At 41.1% G+C, this 22197-nt stretch overlaps 2 protein-coding genes across 19 annotated transcripts in view; one reads left to right on the top strand and one right to left on the bottom strand.

Annotated features, from left to right (window-relative positions):
* The first annotated feature begins 3702 nt into the window (after positions 1-3702).
* Positions 3703-13617, top strand: LOC105354943 (uncharacterized). 3 transcript variants are annotated; one of them, XR_013658393.1, is made up of 3 exons: positions 3703-3842; positions 4635-4947; positions 5082-5296. XR_013658393.1 is itself a non-coding variant. In XM_078953690.1 (3 exons), exons 2-3 carry the CDS (start codon positions 10701-10703, stop codon positions 12070-12072), a joined length of 549 nt encoding a protein of 182 aa, XP_078809816.1. In that variant the 5' UTR covers positions 3821-3842; positions 10689-10700; the 3' UTR covers positions 12073-13617. The 3 variants fall into 3 exon arrangements, 2 of the variants coding, with proteins under 2 accessions (XP_078809816.1, XP_011478698.1); XM_078953690.1 differs by lacking the exons at positions 4635-4947; positions 5082-5296 and adding exons at positions 10689-11154; positions 11978-13617 and having other exon boundaries at positions 3821-3842; XM_011480396.4 differs by lacking the exons at positions 3703-3842; positions 4635-4947; positions 5082-5296 and adding exons at positions 9459-9587; positions 10689-11154; positions 11978-13617.
* A 2411-nt stretch (positions 13618-16028) lies between these two features.
* Positions 16029-22197, bottom strand: part of tenm2a (teneurin transmembrane protein 2a) — a 232788-nt gene continuing 226619 nt past the window's right edge. For all 16 annotated transcript variants that reach the window (XM_020706716.3, XM_078953682.1, XM_020706715.3 and 13 more), the window contains 5 exons: positions 21272-21682; positions 20941-21051; positions 18925-19192; positions 18518-18648; positions 16029-18428 (listed from right to left, as the gene is read on the bottom strand). In XM_020706716.3, coding sequence (XP_020562375.1) covers positions 17691-18428; positions 18518-18648; positions 18925-19192; positions 20941-21051; positions 21272-21682 — 1659 coding nt within the window. In that variant the 3' untranslated portion in view covers positions 16029-17690. The remainder of the gene's footprint in view (positions 18429-18517; positions 18649-18924; positions 19193-20940; positions 21052-21271; positions 21683-22197) is intronic.

Below are 22197 nucleotides of genomic sequence, written 5' to 3'. Positions count from 1 at the left end.
AAGCAACAACAAAAAGTCCTTTTAAACACATAAAATATTAACATGAACTCCTTATAACCCAATTTTTGTGGATTATTGTTCTCAGCTGGAGATCAAAACCCAGTTTAATGTGTTTCTGTGTTAAAAAAAGGCTTCTGGACACTTCCACGGCTTAAAAATGAAAATGTTCCTCTAAAACTTACAATATTGGATTACTGTTTAAATATTCATCAATACTTCAAATAGTGGGGGAAAAAATAGGCCTTTAAATATTTATTGCGACAAGCTGGCCTAAGACACCACATCCTCCTATTATACTGTAATCATTTTTCCCAGATTCACTCCAGACTTTTAAAATTCTGTTTCTTGTTGATAGGGTAGTCATTCTGTAAAAGTCTCCCTTCTCATCTCCCTTTTGGGGGTTCAATGTCTTTTTTTTCAGCAGTCAAATCGATACTTTTTACGCTTTCATAAAAGCTGCAGATTGGTAGAGATACCAGCAACTGCGACTTTTCTACAGTGTTCTTGGTTTTGCTCTTTTGGGAGTTTTTCATTTTTCTGGGTTGCTTTGAAAAATGCCATTTTTTTGTTGTTGTTGTAAATGTAATGTGTTATTAAAGGAACACAGTTTCAGTAGAACCCTTTGTATCAACACCTTCAGAGGTCATCTTTATTGTCCACAGAGGAGGATCATTGTTTAGGACCACTGACAGAAAGAAACAAAAATAATGAGCAAATCCCCCTTGCAACAAATGTTTTAGGTGATCTTAAAAATTTCTGCAAACACTATTGGTACGGGGCTGGGGGGGTTGACGGGTCGGGGTCTCCGCTGAGGCCATCGGCGGTTTCCCCGGCCGGTTGGCTGCCTCGGTCCCGTCGAGGCCTGACCAGAGCTCTTCTAGGGCCGGCGTTTGGGGGTGGGGGCCTGGGCTTGCTCCGGGGGGGGCCGGTGCTTTCTGGCTCCCCTCTCTCTGTGTGGGGGTGGTGGTGCTGGGCCTGGGGTGTCTGCGCCTCCGGGGGTGGGGCCCCAGGGCTGGGTGGGCCTGGCCCCCTTGCTGGGGGGGGGGGCGGGGGACGGCTGTTTGACCACCGGGGGACAGTCTATCATCTGTCCCCAACTTATCCCCTTCCTCATATAACCTCATAATAGGGTGAGGGGGTGGGGGGCTTAGCCTGCGATGAGCCTTGGGGGGGGGGTTTACTAGGCAGTGGCCCCCCTCCTGTGGTTGCCGTATGGAGTGGGCCCCCCCTCTTTCGGTTTTATTTGCACCTTAGACATGTAGGGCCCTTGGTAGGGGGGGTGCTTGGACATCACTGCCAGCAAGCAGCGGATGTCCTCCTAGCACCTTACCCGCCAATTTTAACCGCACCTTAGACATTTAGGGCCCCTTGGTGGGGAGGGTGAGGGGACGTCGCTGTGAGTAATCAGGAGATGTCCACTTAGTGCCCTACCCACCAATTTTAACCGCACCCCCCTTAGTACACACACCCCTCCCCCCTCAATATATACATCCCAACATAAACACACACACATGCACACACACACTCTCTCAAACACACACACACGCACACACATTTTGCAAGGAAGGTGGGACCTAGGACCATCTGTCCCCTGCCTCTTCCCTGGTGGGGGGTACGGGCCCCTTTGCAACGGCGGCTGTGTCCCCGGGGTGCCGGCTTCCTGGGCCCGGCGGTGCTCTCTCCGCGCGGTGGGGGGGTTCACATTACATCTGAGCCGGGGGTGTTCGTGTCCCTGGGGGGTGGGTTCTGGTCCTTGCTCCTGAGTGCTGGGCCCCGCCAAATTTCCAACTGTGGCCGAGCCTGGTCGGGCCATATTTACAACACCCCTTGTGGGCCCTCTTTTTTCCCCGGGGTTCCCCCCTCCTGGGCGGGGGCGGCGGGCCCCTGCCTCGCTCCTCCCTGGACCAACCGTGGGCCGGGCGGATGGCTGCCTGGAGTGCGGAGTGGGTCTCCCTTGGGGGGTCCTGGCTCGTACCTGGGGTTGGGGCGGGGGGATGCCCGGAACTCCTGGGTGGTGGTGGGGTGCTCGTCTGGGGCTGTGGGCGTCCTTCTCCGGTGGGGCCCTGCGTTGGGTTCTCCCGGCGCGGCGGGGGGGCTGCTCTCCTGGTTGGGCTGGGGCGGCGCCCTCTTTCCCTCCGTGCCTCCCTGCTCTCTGGCTCTGGGGGCCTTGCGGCGGCCCTGCTGGCCCTGGCCTGGGTGGCGGGCTTGGTCGCCCGGGCGGCGGTTGTTCCCTGCCGGTTCCCGTGTGGCGTTGGGGGGATTCCGGCTGCCGCTGCTGGTGCGGTGGGGGTCTTGGGGTGGGGATGGCTGGGCACTCTCCCTCCTTCTTTTCACGTTCCACCATCCATTTTAGAAGAACATAAACACTCACCTGAGCACAGGTGTTAGCTCAACAGACTGAATGACTGAAATATTTCACACTAGTTGGTTTTAAGGCATAAGTATGCGTGTGAACACTATCTGTTTTGTGTACATGTCGACAGGTGGACATTTTTGCAACTAACAGGTGTGTTTATAACATTTGAGTGTGTGTGTGGACAGGCTCCGCCCTTTTTTTATTTTTTTTACATTTAAACCTTACCATAATGATTAACAACCAGTAAACTTGTTGCTTTATGCTGCTTCATGGTCTTATCCCCCTTCCCCTCCTATTATCACCCCCTACCCCCCCTCTCTCTAACGTCCCTCTCTCTTCTTCCCCTCTTTCCTTTTCCGTCCGGTCCAACACCAAAGATTTTCAGACATGTTTGAAATTAATAAAGTTTGGCCTCAATTACAAAAGGGGTTTATTCAGACATACCTTTGGTTTGTCTGAAGATTAATAACCCCTCTTGTTAAAGTAAAATATGTCCAACCCAAGAGGCCCTCAGCTCTCATCTGACTGCCCAGCTGTTGGACAGGACAAGTTAGAATTAAAAAAAAAAAAAAAAAAAAATTCTGCAAACAAAACCGAACAGTAAATTTTCCTTACTTTTCTTGCTTCTATGATGTCATAATTCTGTAGCACGTATTTTCTTTTAATGGGGAATGGGAATGATTGGTAGTCAAAATTTGAAAAATCTGAAAAAGTTGTTTGAAAATTGTTTTTCTATCGCCTAGCTTAATTCCTTCCACACACACAGAGGTCTCATTTCTGAAACATGTTGCTGTATCGTTATTTGATGACACATAATTTTTGTAAGAATTGAAATGGATTAAGTAGATCAAATTCTTGAATGAGGAAAAGATGAGTGATTTTTAAAAGAAAAGATGATCTCATTTAACCTGTTCGGTGAATATGATCCTTGTAAAAAATGGATACAGCTGAAGAGGAGGAAATAAGACACGATGAGGAACTGAACTACTTAGACTTTAGAGTTTGTTTCTTTAAAACAAACTTTTGCTTCACTTAGATAAAAACAAGCAATTGAAGGTGAACTTTTTTCTGAACTGATGAATTATTTAAGCTATCATGACGATCAGCATATAAATCCTTTTCACTTGCCGCTGCAGACTCTGTGGCCGTTACATGACAACGTGTTGCACTGCATATCAAATTGTCCACATTTTATGAAAAAGGATTTAAGCCTAATAATAGAACAAGAATAAAATACTTATAATTGATTTATTTCTTAAGGGTTTTTAGAGTAATTAATTTTATCTATGAAACTTCTTTTTTAATGTGGGAGAAAGTCGGACTGCCCGGAAAAACCCACGCACGGACGGGAAGAACACGCAAACTCCACACAGAATGATCCCAGCTGGAACTTGAACCAGAAGGGTGGGGTCATCTAAGATAACACAAGGGATAAAAGTACCTCAGTTGCCTCATTCATGAATCAACAGGACTAACTCGTTCTGAGGTAGGTTTGTTCATCTATTACCTTCAAACATAACAAATCACTGGCATTCTATTTTCACTTAATATACTAATATACTAATAGGGGTCAACTTAAAATGTATTTGTCTCAGGTAATACTGTCATTCCTGGGAAGGCGTCACTGCTGGAGGGATGGGATAGTCTTGGTTTTTGCTTGTTGTGACTGCAGCACTATTGATCAAAAGCAAATTTACTTTTAATAATTGTCATGTTTCAAACTGCAAGGATTTTGAAAACAAAACATTTCCATGTAAATTTGTATTGTACAGAAAAATATGTCATAAATTTGGGCATCCCCCTTAGATGTTCCAATATTGAGGACATTTTCAAGTTTTTAGTTTTAGTTAGATAGATTTAAAGTTCCTCAATTCATTTGTGTGAGATTCTTTTTATCTAGTGTTTTACACTGTTTGTTGTTTGGGGGATGAATGCAGGGAATGCAGATGCCTTGCAGTCCGTGCCCGGCCAAAATTTGATGTTTGATGATACCAAGTATTTCATATATTGGAACTGAGCTGTGGAAAAAAAAGCCTGGAGCAAGATTCACAAGATTTGTAGCTTGGGCACTAGTACTGTTAGCACATTCAAGAATCCGCATGTCAAATGCCCGTTGTGTACGTAGCCCAGAAATATTTTTCAAAATTACACATTTGTTCACTTTGAGATATTTGATAAGTTACAGTAGTTATAGCAGAGTTAAGTTACAAAAAGGAAAATTTTCTCTTGATAAAATTCTGATTTTCAACAGTGTCTTTCTTGGTCTTCTTACTCTTAGAGCCACATGAGTTTCCAGCAGCATCCCCACCAGGGCCAGTACCCATACCAGGGCCAGCACCCACACCATGGCCAGTACCCACCTCATGGCCATTGGAATTCTCCTCTCCATCCTCAGTATCCACAAAGCTACTTTTCCCAGCAGTCCCCTCCACCCAGTTTCCCGGTTCCCCCGATTGCCACTGGTCCTCCCTATTCTGGACTGGGATACCCTCCCCATCCTGCCTATCAGGGAGGATACTCTGGTCAATTCCAGCCAATTAACCAGTCCCAACCTGACCATCATTGTGTGAAGGATTCCAAGAAGCGCAATGGTAACACACAGTGGCTTATGAGTTGTAATGCTAAAGATGGGATTTCAGTAAAAAAATTACATAGCTGTGTTTGGTTTGATAGTTTCTTTATTTTGCTAATAGCTTTAACTCTGTTTTCTTTTCCGTCTTTACAGGAGCAAAGGAATTCATCAAATATGTCGGTTTTATTAGTGCAGGAAGACTTGTCTGTGACAGCTTGACGGAAATCGTGGAGGAAGTGATCTCATAGAGCAGTGGAAAGATAATTCTTAGAGATTGTGTTGTAGCCTTTGAGTGGATCAAGAACTCCAACGCAGAAGCAATTTTGCCTGGTTTTATACATCTGCTAATAAAACAAAACTGATGTAAATGTGGTCTATTTTATGATATGATTTCTTTGTTTAGGCCAGGGGTGTCAAACAAACGGCCCAGGTGCTTTAGTCCGACCCACACATGAAGACTAAAAATCATAAGGATGTTTAAAAAAGAAAGCATGTTTCTTGTCCATTCCTGTGGCAAGTTATGATTTTTTAAAGAAAGAACCGAAATGCACAATTCCGTCATTAGGGGGAGCAAAGGAAAAGCAAAACAGGTGAAACAGCACATCTCTGCACCTGCCAAAAGCAAAACCTAACAGTTCTGCGTCTGGGTAGGCAGTAGTTCTGTTCCCTGTGAGCCTCACCGCTGTTACATTGCTATAAGAATGATCAGTAGTGACACAATAATGACCAAAATGTTGTCAAAAAGTAAAAAAGGTTGAAGTGAAGTCCTGAGCTTTCCAGGAAAAATGGACAGAGTTTTATTTGTTCACAGAGCTGAATGCAAAACCTGCATGCATGCTATGTCATCAACAGGTCACAGTGCTCAAAGAATATAACTTTCAGCACCACTATGAGACTCACCATAAAAAAAAGTTTCACCATTTTCAGTTAAGAAAAAACAAGATTTATCAACTATTAGCTGGATTGATGAAAAACTGTCTGCATTTACTGCAGCCGTGATGTCTTGTCGTGAAGTTTCAGGAGAGTTTCAGGAGAGAAAGGGAGGTTAACTCCAAACTCTTATGTTCACAAATGTTTGCAAGTTTAATTTAGTGTACTTTTTTAATGGTTTGGACATTTACATTTTAGGGAGGTGTTTCATTTTTTTCTGTAGCCCCCTCTTGAGTTTATCAGGATTGCTTCAGTGTCAGATGTAAAATATTCAGTCTGTATAAAATTGAATAGACCTTTTTTTTAAGTGAAATTAATTTTATTTAAGATCCATTGGCCTTTGTGAATGAATGTGTAATGATAAATGATTAGGCTACCACGTGGTTGAGGCATGTTTTCCAGTTGAGTAAAAAAATAAAAACAAAGCTGTTATTTTGCCTTTACGTTATTGGTCCAGCCCACTTGGGATCGTACGGGTTGAATGTGGTCCCCGACCCAAAATGAGTTTAACACCTCTGGTTTAGGCTATTTAATGCAACTTTTACTGGGACACAATAGTACCAATAAATCTCAAATTAAGGATAAATCCAACTATAAACACTCAGTCTGGGCATGATCCGGTTGTTGATGTTTGTAGACTCAAACGTTTCATAAAAGATCTTTATAAACTAAAAGTTTTGTTCATAAAACACTATTTGCTCTACACACCTTGATTATATAGTATAAGTTGCTTCAAAAGCAGATTTCTCCTTCTTAGTTTGTTCCTGGGAAATTGAAAATCTCTCTTTTAAGCAGTCGTTTCATTGCCGCATTTCAATATTTTTGTTATCTTGAGTTTTATGAAAGAAGAGATAATGCCACAAGCCTGACCATTAGGTATCTGGTTGTCAAACTTTCACTTTCTATACCTTATAATGTGTTACTGTAAGCTGTGAAGAATTGTTGGAATCCAGAAGACTTATCATTTTAAGTTTACCTTTATCAAAGATATTACAGGCTGGAAAATGTTCTTCCTTGTTCCTTGTTCATCTCATCTAATCGAGTATGAAATATTATCAGAACAATTAGCTTTACAATTGCAACAATTAACAATTTATTTGATCAATCTAGACTTTAAAAACTGTATGACCTTGTTGATTTTTACACTGCGCAACTTTTTTACAGAGCCAGTGGGAAATTGTTACCATTCAATATCCAAAAACTGTTCTTCGAAAATGAAGAAGGCTACAAACTGACGGGATGTAGGAACTTCAAGATCAAACTGATTAGAACAACAAAGAAAGTTTTCTGTGTGTTGGCGTGTGGCACTAAACTTTGGAATGGGTTAAGTAATGAGCTCAAACAATGTTCAAATATTCCAAATATTCAAGAAAAGGTATGAAGAAACTCTGATTTCAGTATATGAAGAAACGATGAGTTAATGATCAACAGGTGTTTGAATAATACGTGTGTGAACTTGATTGTGGTGAGCCTACTCTCCCCCTCCCCTCTCTGCTCTGCTAATTGGAACCAGCTGTGGACACTCACCTCATCTTCATACAGCCTTCATAAGGAGATCCAGCCCCAGCATTCATCGCCAGTTTGTTGCTCCTAATGGTGCTTTATCTGGTTGCCAATTTTAGTCTTGAATTCAAGTTGCCACGTTACTTACTTTGTCTTGTTGCTCCACTCTCAGGTTCATCTTCACGAATGTCCTCCTGGCTTCCACCACTCCACAAGCTGCCTTTCCAACTCGCTCCAGCTTCACTAATCAAGCCAAGCCACGTTCCTACTTTGCTCGCTCTTTCCACACCACTACGCCAGTCAAGACTCACAACACGTTCCAGCTTCGCTTTTGCACTGGACCACATGAGAACAGCAGAGAAGCTTAGATTAAATCCACCAATTAGCTAATTAACAAGACTATTCTCATTTAGTGCAAACCTTCATTATGTGGCAAATGTTGCTTAAAATGTTACTCGTCATGTAGTACATTTGGTCTTATTTGGCAACTAGCAAGTTTTTATACAGACACCGCCTGCATTCCTTTGTCCTTGGAGTGTTTTTCTTCCTCTTCTTTCTGAACTGGACGCGGATGCTTCCTTTGATGTTTTGTCCATTATCCTCAACCTTGTATAGACTTTTGAGCTCCAGTGGGTCCCAGTGAGGTAGCCTCCAGGCCTGTCCCCACACATGCACACACCCACATTCTTCTGGCTGCCGGGCGACCGACCCCCCCCCCCCAGCACCGCACGCCCAGCCATTGCCCCGGTCAACAGGATGCCCATGCGTCACGCCGCCCTGAGAGGACACAGGCGCGTAACGACCGGCTACCCCTCCCCAAACCCACCTATGTATTGTAGTGTGGGTGTGCAGTGTGTGTGCTGCAGGTAAAATAGGAGTTCTCTAGTGGGGTGGCGGACCAAGCGGCAGAGCCCCCGGGGTCCCTCTGTGTGTAGTGTGTATATGTTGTGTGCGTGGTACCAACATGCAGTGTGTGGTGTCTAAAGTGGAAAAAAAATTGGGGGGCGGACCGGTGAGAGATGAACTCGGATGTTTCACCGTGACCACCAGACCATCCCCACAAAACCCTAGATGAATCAAGGTGTCTAATATGCGAGTAAAAGTGGAATGGAGGGTGGGTGCCGAAATGACCCCAAAGACAGTCACCCCCAGGCAGCCCCGCCAGCATGTCCCACCCATCCAATTCCTGCAGCCCGATGTGCGTGTGCGCAAAATTGGTTTGGGTGGTAGCGGGAAGGGGCAGGCGTATGGGCACAACCGGGGGAAGAAGGCTCCCTCCAAGCGACTGGCCCCCCAACCAGCTGCAGTAGGCGCTTCACCTCCCAGGGTGACCGGGCAGCCAGGAGGCGGCCAGCCAGCCGCAGACAGAGACAGCCCCAGCGCAGAGAGACAGTCAGCAGGGGAGGGGCCCAATGTTGCACCCGAGGGGTTGGAGGTCCAGCATGCCCCTGACCTTCCTGAGGGACTAGTACAACGCCCCCCTCCCAGCACCCCCATCCTTTTGTAAACAATGATTTAAACCTAATAAAATAACAAGATACAAGATAAAAAATACTAATAATTGATTTATTTCTTGGTAAGTCATGGGTATTTCCCCTTATATAACTTACAGACATACATGCAATTCCTTGTTGTAATATTGTATTCATTACTGTCATGCTAATAAACCCTTTATCTCAGCTGGAGCAGTGGAGTTGATCTGTGGCCACAGGTCATGGCAGAAATGTCAAGATTTAAATGTAAATAATGTCTCTAAAAACGTTTTGACTGGGGACAGCGATGAATAAAAACAATTTCATTTTACAGAAAAAGGCCTTTCAAAAATTGAATGACGTTAATCATGGAGTCTGCAGGGAGATCATCTCTCACGCATGAAAGCATAAAGAAAACCTTCGACATAAACCTGAATCATACATTGGAAATGAAACCTAAATCTGTTTGCTGAACCAGTTTTTTTCTCTTATATTGACACAGGGTTGCCAGCCTGACCCGGGCACTATTTGGCGGAGGTGGGGTACACACCCTGAATTGGCCGCCAGTCTGTCACAGGACCACAAAGGTGTTGGATTTATTACTGCAATCACCATAAAGGATGATCTACTTCCTGATCAGGTAAACTCCGGTAAATCACGTCCCATCAATTCTCAAAAGTGACCCTTCCACACCTTTAAGTACCACTAAATGCGTTGCTTTGCTCATGAGCACAGGGGACTAACTTGTTCTGAGGTAAGTTGGTTCATCTATTCACTTAAAACATAACAAATCACTGGCATTCTATTTTCACTTAATATACAAAAGGGGGTCAACTTAAAATGTATTTGTCTCAGGTATTATGCTGGGGGGATGGGACAGTCTTGGTTTTTACTTGTTGTGACTGCAGCACTACTGATCAAATGCAATTTTTTTTAAAATAATTTCAAGCTGCAAATATATTTAAAACAAAACATTTCCATGTAAATTTATATTGTATAGCAAAATATCTGTCATATATTTGGGCATCCTCCTCAGATGTTGATTTAGTCAGACATTGAGGACATTTTCAAGTTCCTCAATTCAGTCATGTCAGATTCTTTTTATCTAGTGTTTTACACTGTTTGTTGTTTGGAGGATGAATGCAGGGAATGCAGATTGAGATAGTTTGGACATGTTGCAGAGAAGAGGTTGAGATCATGTCGGTAAACAGGACGATTAGGCTATGTTCACAATGGCCTTGGGAACACACGTTCAAGCGAGCTTTTCCAATGGAAAGTTTGCATGTATTTGTGAGTTTTGGGCTTCGGCATTCAAAACTCTCGCTTTTATGTGTTGCTATGCAAGTATTTAAGTCTGTTTTGAGACTCTACATACATCATGTGCAGCAAGTGAACGCGCGTTGACAGTTAGGGACTCAAAGGTGGCGTCTTTTTTTTAAAGTTCATGAAAGTGCAAACCGTAAGAATTGATCATGAAGGAGGAATTAATAACTATGGTTTGTGTCCGGACAAAATTTGATGACACCAAGTATTTCATATATTGGAACCAAGCTGTGAAAAAAAAAGCATGGAGCAATATTCACAAGATTTGTACCACTTTGACATTTCACACCAAGACTCTCCCAACTGAGTTTGGGCGCTAGTACTGTGTAGCGCCAGTTAGCACATTCAAGAACCTGCATGTCAAATGGCCGTTGTGTACGTAGCATCAGAAATAATGTCAAAATTACTCTTTTGTTCACTTTAAGGTATTTGTTTTAAGTTAATTATAGCAGACTTCAATTACAAAGGGAACATTTTCTCTTCTTCTTAAGAAAATTCTGATTTCCAACAGTGTCTTTCTTGCTCTTCTTAGTCTTAGAGCAACATGAGTTTCCAGCAACAACCAAATCCGGGCCAGTACCCATACCAGGCCCAGTACTCACATCAGGCCAAGTATCCACATCAGACCCAGGACCCACACCAGGCCCAGTACCCACCTCAGGCCCAGTATCCACCTCAGGCCCAGTATCCACCTCAGGCCCAGTATCCACCTCAGGCCCAGAACCCACCTCAGACCCAGGACCCACACCAGGCCCAGTACCCACCTCAGGCCCAGTATCCACCTCAGGCCCAGTATCCACCTCAGGCCCAGTATCCACCTCAGACCCAAGACCCACACCAGGCCCAGTACCCACCTCAGGCCCAGTGGATTTCTCCTCCACATCCTCAAAATCCGCTCTTTGGTCAACTCCAGCCAAACATCCAGTGTCTAACGATGGTGTCAGTGCAGTATCATTACCACATTGAACATCGTTGTAAGAAGAATTCCAAGTTCAAAGGTAACACACAGTTGCATGCGAGTCGTAATGTTAAAGATGTGATTTCATATAAATATTATTATGTAGCTGTGTTTGGATTGAGAGGCACCAATTTATTTTTGAATGGCATCTCCCATCCGTTAACACACCACACCACACCACACCATAATATATTTAATAAAATCTCCCTCCTGCTATGTTCAGGAAAAAAAACAACTTTAAAAAGACAATTGATAAGTTAACTCCCCACCTGGTTACACATTACTGTTATAGTAAAAGGTGATCTCCTCAGAGATTAGACAGTGGTTCTAGCACACTTCGTATGGAAGCATGACTTTGAAAAATAAAAAAAATGTGTTCAGAAAAACAGCTGATTCCAGATCTCACGACCTCACGTGTGTGACCATGTCAATAAATCAAAGGGTGAACTAGCCTCTCCATCACAGAAAGATGTGTTATTCGTCACCCAACAAATAGTCAGTTATGCACTAAGTTCAATAGAGTTTTTTAGCTACTCTTTTAAAAAAAAGACTATTTTTCCTCAGTTTCCTCAACTATTTTATATGGAAAGCAATTTGCAATGATCATAAATGTGTTTACCCAAACTGTTCTCCCCAATTTGGGGTGGTGAAAACTGTAAAACCCTACTGGTGGAGTGGAAGCCTTCGCCGTACAATTAAATGAAAACAGTTTGAGCATTGAGTCTATGTTTTTATTTTTATATCTTTGGAATGTTTTGTTTTCCTATAGTGAAACTGATTTCGTCCCATCTTGATTAATAAAAACTAAGAGTTGCTTACTTTTGCTAATAGTTGTAACTCTATTTTCTTTGCTGTCTTTACAGGAACAAAGAAAGTCATTAAATATGTCTTTTTGGATCCTGCAAAAAAAGTAGTTGGGTCCGGCATCAGGAAACTTCGGGATAAAGTGAGCTCATAGAGCAGTTGAAAGATGATTATTAGAGATTGTGTTGTAGCCTTTGAGTGGACCAAGAACTCCAATGCTGAAGTAATATTGCATGGTTAAATACATATGTTAACAAAACAAAACTGGTGTAAATGTGGTCTATTTTATGATATGATTTCTTAGTTTAGGCTATTTAATGCAACTTTTACTGGGACACAATAGTACCAATAAATCTCAAATTAAGGATAAATCCAACTATAAACACTCAGTCTGGGCATGATCATGTTGTTGAGGTTTGTAGACTCAAAGGTTGCATAAAATATCTTTATAAACTGAAAGTTTTGTTCATAAAACACAGTTTGCTTTAGATACCTTGAGTATATAGTTTAAGTTGCTTCAAAAGCGGATTTGTCCTTCTTAGTTTGTTCCTAGTATATTGTAAAATCTCTCTTATAACCCTTGTGCTATCGTAGATGACTCCACCCTTACGTTGACGTGTTCTCCCTACCATGACAAAAGTGGATAAAGGTGGAAAGATTTCATGTCATCCATGGACACCAGTGAAGATCACAAATCATTGAAGAAAAAAGGTTCAGAGCACTGTCTAGTGGGTCTAGATGACCCCACTCCCAATGTTAAAGTGCCTAGGATAGTACAAGGGTTAAGCAGTCGTTTCATTTTTTTATGAAAGAAGAGATAATGCCACAATCCTGACCATTAAAAGGACAGACAGGCACTAATACCTGAATAAAATCATACAGTGTTGATTTTGACAAGGTGCCAAAGAGTAGAATGGAGAAAATGCAGCCATCTACTGTCTATTTGATGGTACTGCATTTTCTAAATGAAAGCTGCTGTAATGGAGTTTAATATGGAAGTTTTTCTGGAGTATAATTAAAAATAAAAGTCAATTCCAGCAATGCTTTTTCATTTTCAAAATGAAGCCACATTTTTTGCGGTGAATTAATTTTTTTTTACTGCTGGCAGTGTTGAATGGCCTTTGGTCTGTCAAAGTCCCAGGGGATTTTTGCAGCATTTGAAATCAGTTTTTAAATCACCATGGTATGATAAAATTAGCTCATTGACTTAATATTTTGCTTATATTAGCATCCTTTGCATTACAAGATACCTTGTTGCAAACCTCAAAGCTCAGAGTTAAATTAGAAGCCTAAAGGGAAGAAAAAGAGTTGGCATTGTGCTGATGTTAGCCAAAGTGGTTTAATGCTTATATCTATGATTACTGTCAAATATATTTTAGCATGTTCTTGTGGCATTTTTCTTATGATAGAGGACAAATGTCAAGAAAATTAAGTTCAAAATCAAGAACAGACAAAAAAAAAAGCCATTTCAAAAAGGGTGTGTTTGTTGCTGTGTCAAAAGCATGGACAATAAGAATGGACACTATGTATTCTGTTAGACTCTGATTAGGGGGGTTATTGGATTCTTTTTTTCTTTTTGTGATGGGGATGTATCTTTATGTATTGTGTATTTTGTTTCGTTTTTCAGTGTCATATAAGCCTGTGTGGGCTGGGCACATTAGTGCATGACACTTAAATAAATCAATCTATCAAGCTACATTCCAATGGTCCCACCCGCAACTTTCTAATGAAAATATGTGGCGCAGCGGAAACTATGTCGGTAAATATGTCTTTAAATTTTGTCTAAAAACAGCATAATAATAAATAAAAGACCACTGGGAACACTTTTAACCCTTGCGCTATCCTATGAGCCCATCTTTACATTGACGTGTTATCCTTACCATGACAAAGGTGGATAAAACTGGAGGCATACCAAAAAAAGTAAATTAAAATAAACTTATAATAACTTAGGAATGCTTAGATGAGCAAAACCAGTTAGCATTATAATCCTGTTCTAATACTTGGTCCTACAGCTAATACGATGAGTGAAAATGAAATGATAAAAGGTAGACATGTCACAGTTGGCCTTGTGCTTATGATTGCATAATTAGCTAAACAAGCTCAACATTCAAACTCCTACCTGGTCATGTAAGGTGTTCCACAAGGAAGTTTGCTGCCTCAGAAAAGGTGAAAGACCATGGTGTCAGAGGCTCATCCATGTAGACTCTTCATGTATGAGCCTCTGACCATTTCAGTCATTTTGTCATCTTTGGGGCAGAATTGTTGATTCCAAAATAGATTTTTTTCCCCCCAGACCAAACGTGTGCAGAAGTTTCAGTGGACTTTTGTTTAGGGGGAGGAGAAAGGAGGCAAAAATAACAAAACCAAAATCCCAATTTAAGCCCTTAATGTAGGTACATATAACAAAATCCATAGTCCCTTCTGATATATTTTCTTCACTGAATGATTAAAAAATACCAAAAACCTTTTTTTCCCCCAGTATTTTTCTTTAATGTTGCTCTAGTTAATTTGAGGACAGATGCTTGTCCAGAGGCAGGATCCTCCTTGTAGCCTGGTTATCATTTCTTTTTATTATTATTGCAGAACAGCAGGCTTCTGTTTGATTGTTTGGAAAACGGTTTTAACAAAATAACAGTGCATTCAATTTAAATGAGTAATTCGACCAAGACTTTGGGTTCACTGAAGTTTTGACAAACCAGAACATGAAGGGCATCCAGGCAGGAATGAAAATTTCCTGGTCATTTTTGCTTTCCGTATTTCAGCGAGAAACATGTCAAAACACAAACAGAATCTGTAGCTCACAATCAGCAATGACGGGAGCACAATATTTCACTTTTAGAAATTCATGAATAGTCCACTTTGATTTTTACTGAGATGTTAAGCAATTATTGGCTCACTCGGTGTTCAACAATTGCATCATCTTTTGTCATGGTTCAGATACACATTCAAAGAGTGAACAATAACTAACAATAACTAATGTCAAGGCAAGCTATAGTTGAGATAAAAGCGATTTCAGCTTGATCAAAGCATTTTTTCACTTAATTTCTTTCCCCTGGAACACTGAGATAGAATTATATATTGTGTTATCACTGATCAAACTGTTTACATGATTTTGAAACACCATCATGATGGCTCGGTGTGTTCACCAGCATCTTGGTCCTTATGCAACACGTAAGTTCATCCAAAACAACACAAATAAAGACAAATGCATTCATTTAGGGTATATGGCAACAACAAAAATGTAATTATAGCAAAGAAAGCAGCTTTAAAACATATGAAACATACATGAAATAAAATAAAATGCGCATTATTTTCAGCGCTGCAGGTGACTCGCGCGCTGTCTGATCAAGGCTGCAGAATAGGAATGTCTTTTTTCAAAGGAATGTAATTAAATTTAGGACTTTACAGTATTAAAAATAAGATGTTTTTGAGTTTGTCAAAGAAAGAAATGGATGCTTTCTCAATCCCTTTGCCTTTAGCTTGTGCTGTGCCAACATTCCTTTATGTTTTACTTCTTGTTTATAGATGGGGATTAGGGGAATTTGAGGCGCCCAATTCATTTTGCACTTTACCCCAATGTCTGTGTGTCACTCTGAGGAATTTTAAATCTTTTAGTGGTGTTTAGCTAATGCTTTAAAACTAAAAGGTATAACAAAAATTTTTCCCTCTGCAGAATATTGCGCATAGCAAGTCGGATTTGGATCTTATTCCACTCAGATGTGCACCAATGTTTTTACACATAACTAAGGAAAACACATTTTGAAGATGGATAATTTTTTTTCTTTGGAGTCTCAGTTGTTGAAATATTTCATTCTAAATCCCAAAAATTCAGATACTAAAACAAAAACTTTAGAGTACAATTCAGCTGCTATTGAAAAACAGTAATAGCATATTTGAAACTGTAATATTTAAATGCGCCAGAAGGGGTCAGTGAAAACTTTGTTTTTGCCATGAGGGATTTGTTGATGCGATTTGCCCTTCAAGGTCACTGTACCGGACCAACCTTTAGCCTAAATGCAATGTAGCAAAAAGAAGCACAAATACAATACAAAAAAAGAGTACCGCAAGTGACCAACAAAGACAAAAAATGAGTTAAAAGCAAACTTCAGGTGAAGTAAACAATTATGGTTTATTGATAAGTTTCCCAGAGGAGTCTCATTTCAGTGAATGTATAAGAATCATCCTTTAATAATACTGATTTAGTACAACATGACATTCAGTAGGATTTCCCCTCGCAGTGAGGGGGGGCATCCATTACCGCTACTGCTTTTGGGATCTAGGACAGAAGTCATCTGTTGCGTAACAAAAACAAAACAAAATAAAAAGTAAAAACAACAAACTGGGGACAAATATTGTAGATAATGGAGTATTAGAGTGCCACAAAACTCTAGAGTATTAAGACCAGCTAAAGAATTCGCACATTACAAGCCACTTCCTCTTAGAAATATAAAACTTGATATTCTCAACAATATTCTACTGTGCTGCATAAAGGTAAGTCTATACACTGTACATCGAAATATACTTTGAAAAAACAGATTTCACAGTTTTAAAGACTTTATTTAAAGTATAAACTGTTTTTTTAAAACACTTTCTTACATAAATTATTCTTTTCGAGGGTGACTATTATTTGCCCTGTCAGAAAACTGAAATGAATACAAAAACAAAAAGAACATTAATTACATATTTTACAAAAGAAAGTAAGCTCGTCCGATAATGTTCACTAACCGTAAGTAACCGGTGACTCATTCATGATTGTCATATAGTACTAAGAATAAATAAATTAAAAAAAAAGGAAAAAAATTAAATAAATACTAACTGAGCATGTCTTCAGGAGTGGTGTGTTTGATCGTTCTGTACAGAAGTGCCCTGGTGAAAGTCTCACAATTCTACTGCGACTGAAACGTACAAAACTACGGCATCTACAGTATACGCAACATCCCGAAATTTAGTGTAGTCTGACACATATGTAGGAGTATGATTCCTCTTCCCATTGCAAAATAAACAAATGCAGTGTGGTGTCACTGTTCACAGATATAGTCATCGCTATTTTATGTTTTTTTTTAACTTTGCTTATTTAAAAAGTTGAATCTTTAGCCCAGCTTAGATTTCCAGGGATGCCGTTTTCCTGTGTTTCACTCGGTTGGATGTGTGCTGCGCCAACAGCATGGACTGATCCGTGGTGGTCAATGGGAGGCCTGAGACAGGGAAACGACTCGCTTTTGCCTTGTATCTCTGTGTGTGACGTCCGCCTCTCAAGTGTCCTGTCAATGGCTGCCTCTCTGAAGCGGCCCGGTTCTCTGTTTTGGTCCCTTTGCCTTCGTTCTATATATGAATGTGAGACAGAAAAGCCTTGATCGCAGAAGCAACGCCCTCCAGGGATCAGCTGCTAATCCTGACCGTTGTCAGTGTGACCCAGAAAATATGGGTGAAAATATCACTATCTTTTGTAAAAAGGGGACTCTTCTTATTCACTAAGCAACAGTTCTCAAAGTTCTCCAGTGCTTTTCCAGTTGTTCAAAGTTTTTTATAAAAGAAGGAAAGGTTTGACTAAATTCCGGTTTATTTTTTGCCAGTATAATCAACAATGTTTTGTTCTGATAAGTCATTCTTTTCAGAAATCCCTGCAACGGTCTGCGAATAACCCCACTTGTTGGGTTTTTTTCCTCCAAAGGTTTTGACAGGAGTGCAGTTAAGAAGGCAGGGCAGGAAAAAGGGACAGAACTGAGACACTGTAAAGGGGTGGGGGGCACAGGAAGGAGTTCAGGTGGGCTGTTACCTCTTTCCCATCTCATTCTGTCTGAGAAACTGGATGTTGTTGCTGCTGTCAGCCAGTTCTGGGTACTGCTCCACGGGGAGCACGTAGTAGCCGTCGTAGCCCTGCACTCGGCCTGTTGTCAGGAGCTGCTGCCTCTCTCCTTCCGTCCAAAGGCGGCTGCCTCCTTTGCCGTCCCTCACTCGCTGCTGCTCCTTGGCCCAGGCCCCTGCCAGGGCCCTCTGCCTGGCCAGCTCCAACAGTCTTACCTTTTCTTCATCCACCACGTCCACTGCGAGCCCGTATCGAACATTAAGAACCAACGACGGAACTGCAAACTCCACCGTCACGCCTCTCCTCGACCGGCCGCTCACTGTCACATTGACGCCACTTTCTAGCGTCTTACGGCCGTTTGTGAGCCCCAGAGCCAGCAGGTCGCTGTCAGCGGAGCCCACTTTCACAAAGTAGTGACAGTCCCTTCCGTCCTGTGTGTAATGAGTGCCTTCGAGGTACTGAGCACCGTTGAGTATGAGAGCCACTTTGCGGCTGTCATCGCTGGCCAGTGCTGACACACCAGCCACCACTCGACCCTCCTTCAGCGCCAGCATTACTCCTCGCCCTATTATCGGAGTGCTAATGCCAAACCAGTGGCCGGGCTTGTCTTTGCGTCTGCGGCGCTCCTTATTGAGCAGACGACCCTCAAGAGCCATGAAGGCCTGATTGTGGCGCTCTGCAGCCTGCTGGACACCGGTGATGAGCTACACAAGAAAATGTGAAAGAAAGCGTTACCATAGAAGAACTCACAGAGAGGCCAGCAAGCTCACATTTCCTGCACCGTAAGCTGTACCTGTCCATTTTCGCAGTGCTGGGTGGCCTGCAGCTCATATGGTGGCTCTACAAAGTACAGGGAATGGCGAGGGAACCCTGGGATTATGTTACTGAGCTGAAATCCAAACATCACCAGCCAGCTCTTCACATCTGCAGCAGCAGACAAGAAGGAACACAGTTTGATGAATGATGAAACTAAACACAACAGCGAGAACGATTGATTTTACCAATCAATTTTAATCACGTTTTACCGTTTCTCTGAATGCTAGAAGTACAGTGCCAGGATGTAAGTGAGCTCGTGCAAGTGTGTGTGTACTGAACTAAAATTAAAAGCTAATAAGAAACTGACAGCTTTAAATGTATTTATAGATACAATGTCAAAATATGAGCGCAGCAAAATTCTGTCTTATTCACCAAACACTTTACCTGTGACGTAGTTTTTGACATCCAGCATATCGCTGAGTGGATTGTTGTTCTTGAACATATAGAGATTAAACGGAGACGGGTCTTTTCCTATTTTGGACCACATGCTGTAGTCAGGTGAGGTCCACCGTCCAGCCAGGACGTCATAGTCCCGTTGGGTGAAGTGGACCAGCTTCGTCAGGGCGTCGTACAGACCGCCATGGAAACCCACAACCAGCTGGAACTCTGGATTAGAGTCAAGGTATACCTCACCGTAAGCTGTGTACTGAACCTGCAAGGGGCAAAAAAAAAGGTCAAATTGTGTATTTTTATGAAAATTAAGAAAGTAGCAGTAGTATTTCTAATATCCTGATGATCCATTTTTATTGAAGATCCAGTCAAGAAATTGTTTCTCAGGAAGCACACAGATTTTCTTTTCTAATTATTCATTGAAAATCAATAGCTTAAGATGGGATAAAATGGGATTTTTCCATCTATTTCTTTCTACATCTTGGATGTTCTTCTAATTTTGTATATTTTTATTGTTTTGTGTGCGTGTGGTGTCCTTGGGGGTTTTGAAAGTCGTTTTTCAAAACTTTTATTGTTATTGTGTGACAGCTATAATAGCTAAATTTTTAATGCTGGAAAAGCTTTTAGAATAATAGTCATGCCTCGTCAATGTAAGGAACTCAAAAGCACCACAAGGAATCATTCAGTATACTGCACTGAGGGTCGTAAACTCCTGTATTACCCTAGTGCACAAATATATAATATTACCAAACACTTCGCACCTGCAGGTTCATATCCAACCTAATTTTTTTCATTACAAGTGCAGAAGAAATATTAATAAAACCAAAAGCTAAATCAGAACCAAGAACACCATGTTAACATTTCATCACATTTACTTTCTCAATCAAATATCAGACGTTACAAATGTTTAGTGAAAAGAGTGAAATAAAAAATTAAATAAAAACATGCCAGTGAACAAAGGAACTGTCTCTCACCACTTGAATGTATTTTACTCTTCATATTTTTGGAGCTGTTCGCGTATACGTTAGCATTTGCAAACAAAAGTGTCCATTTGTATGACAAAAAATGCAAATGTAGAATAATTTTGAACTTTTGCAAATGTCCTTGGTTAAAGGACACCTTTTGCCCCTGATATTTTCTAATTTTAGACGTATTTTTAAATAGAAAAAAAAAGGAAAGACGAATTTAAGGTATTTTGGAGGAGACGGCAAACTGATTGGCTGCTGAGAGGCGACAGTTTCTGATAGTTTTTTTCTTTTTCTTTCAGACCTTGTTCCTGTCGAAACTCAGAACTGAAGTATGTGTTGCTAGGTTTGTATTAAAACAAACACTTGTGCATATGTAAATGCTGTCATAAGGACCTGAAACAAATATTTCTGATACTATTTTGAGGGGAGCAAAAACTTTTTCACAGCTGTAAAAATATTTGTCAGACATGCTTAACATTTTTACAAGTACAAATATTTAAAAAGACAAAAATACATATTATAAAGCACGTTTTTTTTTTTTACAAACACAAACATTTTGTTTGCAGATACTAAAAATCTTTACTTGTTAGGCACCACATTGTAACCGCAAGTTACGTTTTATGTGAAATTACTATAAAAAGAGTTCTTTTGAACGGCTGTTTAGCCTAACTGCTTCATCTAAAAGAGGAATGGGTAACTCCTATAACACCACCCACCATCTCAAAAATTAGTTGTAGTGTTCCAGTTTTCCGTAAGAGAAAAAATTTATAGCCTTTAAAAACAAAAGTTATAATATCCCACTACACATATTTTTCATGTGACTTTTAAATCCACGTTTTAAATATTTTATTACTTTAAATCTTTTTAGATACCTTTTTTTTAAGAAAAGGGCAAAATTGCAGACAAAGTTACATTTTCTCTAGCAGAAACAAATCAACGTTTTTTTTAAACCCTTAAATCACAGGAAAAGCACATCTTTCTTCAGTCAAACTGTTGAAATGATTAAACTCTGTGAGAAACTCACAGGAACTGTGTGTGTTACCTGTTTGATCATCTGCCCGTTGCTGCTAAAGACTGCTAGCGGTGTGCCGGTGTTGTCCGATGCAATGTAATACTCCTCTCCACTGCTCACTTCCATCGCAAACAAATGACCCTAACAATCAAATTGTTAAAAATTAAATTCTCATTTAATCTCATGACTTATTTCCGTTGATATTTTTTGAAATTCTTTTTATCTGCATATCAGCCTATTTCGCCATCATTTGCATAAAACTATCCAGACAAGCTTAATCAATATTTGCTGATATATGCAAATATAAAACAGGGGATCAATAAATATTGCACTTTTTTTTGTCAAACTTGTGTATGTATACCTGCAAGTCATAGTAGAGTGATGAGATGTCAGAGCTGGAGTGATTGAAGATGTGTGTCACTCTGGCTGGATGGTTGAGGTCAGCATAGAAGAACTGAAGGTGTTGGCCCAGGCTGTTCCTTGTGGATACCCTTCGTCCCAGCCCATCATAGTGATACACAACGCTCCAGCCTCCCGACCCTCTATTGTAGGCCCGCATGAGCTGACCCTTGGAGTTATAGTCAAAAACGTCGGAACCCCGTTGGCTGAGGAAGCCGTCTTCGTCCACACGGTACTGGACATCCCCTAGGCGGGTAATGCGGTCTCTGAGGTCATAGCGGAGGGGCAAAATCCGAGCGCTGTTGCCAGGATTCAAAAGGTGCAGGTTACCGTTGAGGTCGTAGCTATAGCGCCAGGTAGACCAGTCATTCACCTGCCATAACAACATTTGTAATTGTTAAATAATCATTTATTTTTTCCTACAAACTAGAGAAAACTAAATCAATAACTTCTTATGACCTATCAACCGTTTTTGACTAGAAAAAGTAAAAAGAATAACAGATTTCCCAAATCACAAAACAAAAAGGTCAAGACACAACGGAAAAATTGTTTCCACACATTTGTTTTCTTATAGATAAGCTACTCCAATGACCCAACACATTGAGTTACAGTAAATAAGTTGCCCTACACACTCAGCTTGTTTCAAACAAAACTTTTTGCTGACACAGACCAGGAAATACGGCCATTTTTTAATCTCAAATCTCGACACCTGCTGTCTGTCACTCAGAGGCTGGCGTTAAAACAGCTTCTCAAATGCAAATCTTTTGATGCCTCAGCTCCCAAATGGTCCTTAGAGCCTTAAGACATTTAGGAGGAAGCTAAAGCTGGAATTTTCTGCCCTTCAGACTATGCTACAGCCCTCCACTGACTGAATGAGTGTCAAAAATC

This window comes from Oryzias latipes, chromosome 10, assembly GCF_053564925.1.
Source record: "Oryzias latipes strain Hd-rR chromosome 10, Olatipes_Hd-rR_3.1".
NCBI classification, from domain to species: Eukaryota; Metazoa; Chordata; class Actinopteri; order Beloniformes; family Adrianichthyidae; genus Oryzias; species Oryzias latipes.
The sequence above is the reverse complement of the archived record's forward strand: the minus strand, read 5'-3'. Positions and strand labels throughout refer to the sequence as shown.

Coding starts and splice junctions, on each gene's coding strand:
- LOC105354943 (XM_078953690.1), top strand. CDS start 10,701: ATGAGTTTCCAGCAACAACCAAATCCGGGCCAGTACCCATACCAGGCC. Junction 11,155..11,977: donor GAAGAATTCCAAGTTCAAAG/GTAACACACAGT, acceptor CTGTCTTTACAG/GAACAAAGAAAGTCATTAAA.